This window comes from Portunus trituberculatus, chromosome 31 (assembly GCF_017591435.1).
Source record: "Portunus trituberculatus isolate SZX2019 chromosome 31, ASM1759143v1, whole genome shotgun sequence".
NCBI classification, from domain to species: domain Eukaryota; kingdom Metazoa; phylum Arthropoda; class Malacostraca; order Decapoda; family Portunidae; genus Portunus; species Portunus trituberculatus.
The window spans coordinates 16,866,278-16,869,444 of record NC_059285.1 but is presented as its reverse complement, the minus strand read 5'-3'; the positions used below and the strand labels follow the sequence as shown (position 1 = coordinate 16,869,444).

Sequence of the window (3,167 nt, the reverse complement as noted above, 5' to 3'; positions counted from 1 at the left end):
AGAGAGAAAAGATAAAAGGAAAAAATAATGGGTGTCTATTTGGTAATGGTGGTGGTGGTGATGGCGGTGGTGGATGATGTTGTTCTTGTTAATGGTGTGTTTGTTGTTGATGTTATGGAAGAAGAAGAAGAAGAAGAAGACGAAGAAGAAGAAGACGAAGACGAAGACGAAGACGAAGACGAAGAAGAAGAAGAAGAAGAAGAAGAAGGAGAAAAATAAAAATAGAAATAACACAAGAAAAAAAAGAAAAAAACACGAAAAGGAAAAAAATAACGAAAAAGGACAAAACAATAAAAGAAAGAAAAAAGAAAAAGAAAACGTGTGTGTATGTATGTATGCACGTGTATGTGTGCATGTGAATGTGTGCGCGTATGTGTGTATGAATGGGTATGTATATGTGTGTGTCTTTACATAACATACCACCCATATGAGACTACACCAATCCCAATCTACCCTTGTACCTGTCTACACGCGGGTTACAATACCAGCACAATATCATACATGTGTTACCTTTCCCTCCTTCCCTCGCCAGCCAGCTAACTGCCGCGCTGCCTAAGACCCACAAAGACCACCAGCCGACTTCCTGCCGCAGAGGAGGATCAGGGAGGCTTAGGCAAACTGTCTCAGAACTTCGCTTCACTGCCTGGAGTTCGAACCCTTGTCCCGCGGTTCGTGAGGCCAGTGTTCGAACCGCAGCGCCACACTCCGCCACACATATGCTGACGTGCCTATGTGTGGTTGAGAAAACATGAATAGATTGGTGGATTAATAGAATGTGGTTGTAGGTATTGTTGTTATTTATATTCGTTTACGTTTTTGGCTTGATATTTTGCTTTTATTTTCTTTATCGTGTGTATTTTGTTGTTGAAGAAGATAAATAGATAAATAAATGGATACAATAAATGAGGTTATTTAAATTTTTGGTACCTTACTGGCTTGTTTCTTTTTGGTCCGTGTGAATTTTCCAGTTAAAAAAAAAATAATCAATAGAAAAATATATAGATACAATTATGATGTCTTAATAATAGATAATAAAAAGTGGTTATTTCAATTCTATTACATTACTAACCTCATTACTCTGATTCAGGTGTATGGAACTGATTAGCCATTGAGGTTTGTAAGTGTGTGTAAGTAAGTTAAGTGAGGTTTTTAATGGTTTACTTGTACGTTTTGTGGTAATGTGGTCTATAAAAAATGCCCTGTGTAAAGAGTGAAAAAAATAATAGTGGTGACGATAATGATGGTGAAGATGATGGTGATGGTGATAAAGGAAAACAATAGAAATAACAGAAAAGTAAACCAAAATTAACCTGTGGCATATCGTTTTCTTTCCATCTTCCATTTTCTGTAACCTTCTTCTTATCGTTATCTTGGTTTGTTCTTGTTCCTCCTTCATCACCACTGCGTTACGCTTCGCTCCTTTCAGTCATCATTTCCTTCCCCTTGTCACTGCCAATTCCCTTTGTCTCTTTTCCTTTTTTTTCTATGTCTGATTTCAATTTAAAATTTTGCTGTCTATATTTTTCTTTTTAATTTATTTTTATGTATATGATTTTTGTTTCAGTGTTCCTCCTTTTTTTGTGTCTCTTTTTTAAATCTTTACTTAAAACGAATATGTACATTATTTTATTTTCTTCCTCCATGCACGGCCCTGTTTTCTATTTTTTCATTCTTTTATTTCTTTATTTAATTTCATTCTTTTATTTCTTTATTTAATTTCATTCTTTTTATTTCGTTTTCCATCTCACTTTGTTATTTATTGCAGCTTTTTATTTACTTCAAATGACCTTTTCTTTTTCTTCTTTGTTTTCTCGAAGAAATCTTAACCCCTTCAATACTGAGACGCATTTTTACCTTATTTATTTATTTATTTATTTATTCATTTTTGTACGATTAGACTATTTTATTTACATTAGGAAGGGTCTATGGAGGTCAGAAGATTAATTCCCAGAGTCTTTACTATTCTAAACCCCCATATGTTTCTGAAGCTGTGTAAAATCACCAAATTAGTAACCAGAATGAATATGGAAACGCGGCATGGTACTGAAGGGGTTAAAAACAAAATAATAATAAGTAAAATCAGGATAACATGACCCTTAGCTAATAATATTTACAGCAACTCTTGAAACAAAACACCTCTTACTTTCATTCTACTTCACTCTTCATCAGCGGCGATAACTGAAGTAAGAAAAAAAGAAAAACTATATAGAGAGAAGAGAAGTGCACAATTTTTCTTCTTTTTCTTATCAATCTCTCTCCTCTTCATCTCCTACATATGCTACAGTTCAGTCTTCTCCTCCTCCTCTTCTTCGTCCAACTCCTGCTCCTTCGTCTCCTCCTCCTCCTCCTCCTCTTCCTCCTTCTTGACTTCACTTTCTTCAGCTTTGTGTGGGTGGGAGGCTACAACTTGACTAGCGGGGGGTTCTTTAATAGAGGCTCTCGTGGCGGTCTGTAGGGGGTTGGCGGGGGGATTGGGGGCTATTTTGGGGATATTAGTGGCTGTCTGTGGGGACGTGGAGGCTGTCTCGGGGGTGACTGTGGCTGTCTTTGAGTGACCTACGCGTACTTTGAGCGACCCTGTGACTGCGAGGGTGTCTGTGGCCGGTCTGTGTGGAGGGCTTCGTGCTTTGACAGACGCCCCTCTGCTGGTCTTATTCTGTACTGCTGCTGCTGCTGCTGCTGCTGGGGATGGCTGCGGTTTGGATGCCGTGGTGGCTTTTGATATGGTGGTGGTGGTGGTGGTGGTGGAAAGGTTCGAGGTGGCCTTAGGGGCTTTAGTGGACTTGATAGTGTTCACTTTGGAATTCCCTTTAGCCTTCTGAGGATCTGTTAGTCTTTGTGTTATTCGGTTCACAGCTTTAGGGGCGGAGGCTGCAGCAGTGGTTGTGGTGGTGGTGTTGGTGGTGGTCTTGGCGGTGGCGGTGGTGGTGATGCCAGTAGTGGTAGTGGTGGTGGTGGTCGATAAACTGGCCTTCTGCGAACCTCCTGTGGTATTCCCTGAGGCTGCCTTAGACCCTGCACTTGGCTCCTGAGCAGAGGTCCCTGTAGTAGCAGAAGACTCCTGTTCTGCAGCCACTGAGCCTGTAGCCTTCTTGCTGGAGCCTGCGCCTTTGCTGGGTTCTGCAGGTTCCTGGGTAGGTTCTTTGGGTTTCTTTGAGGTCTGTGTC

At 40.3% G+C, this 3,167-nt stretch overlaps 1 protein-coding gene across 1 annotated transcript in view; it reads right to left on the bottom strand.

The window, feature by feature from the left end:
* Positions 1 to 2,278: 2,278 nt before the first annotated feature.
* LOC123511074 (histone H3.v1-like) overlaps positions 2,279 to 3,167 on the bottom strand; it is a 959-nt gene continuing 70 nt past the window's right edge. Inside the window, exons 1-2 of the mRNA XM_045266689.1 lie at positions 2,972 to 3,167; positions 2,279 to 2,834 (exon numbers count right to left, since the gene is read on the bottom strand). The exon at positions 2,972 to 3,167 is cut by the window's right edge and continues 70 nt beyond it. Coding sequence (XP_045122624.1) covers positions 2,279 to 2,834; positions 2,972 to 3,167 — 752 coding nt within the window. The remainder of the gene's footprint in view (positions 2,835 to 2,971) is intronic.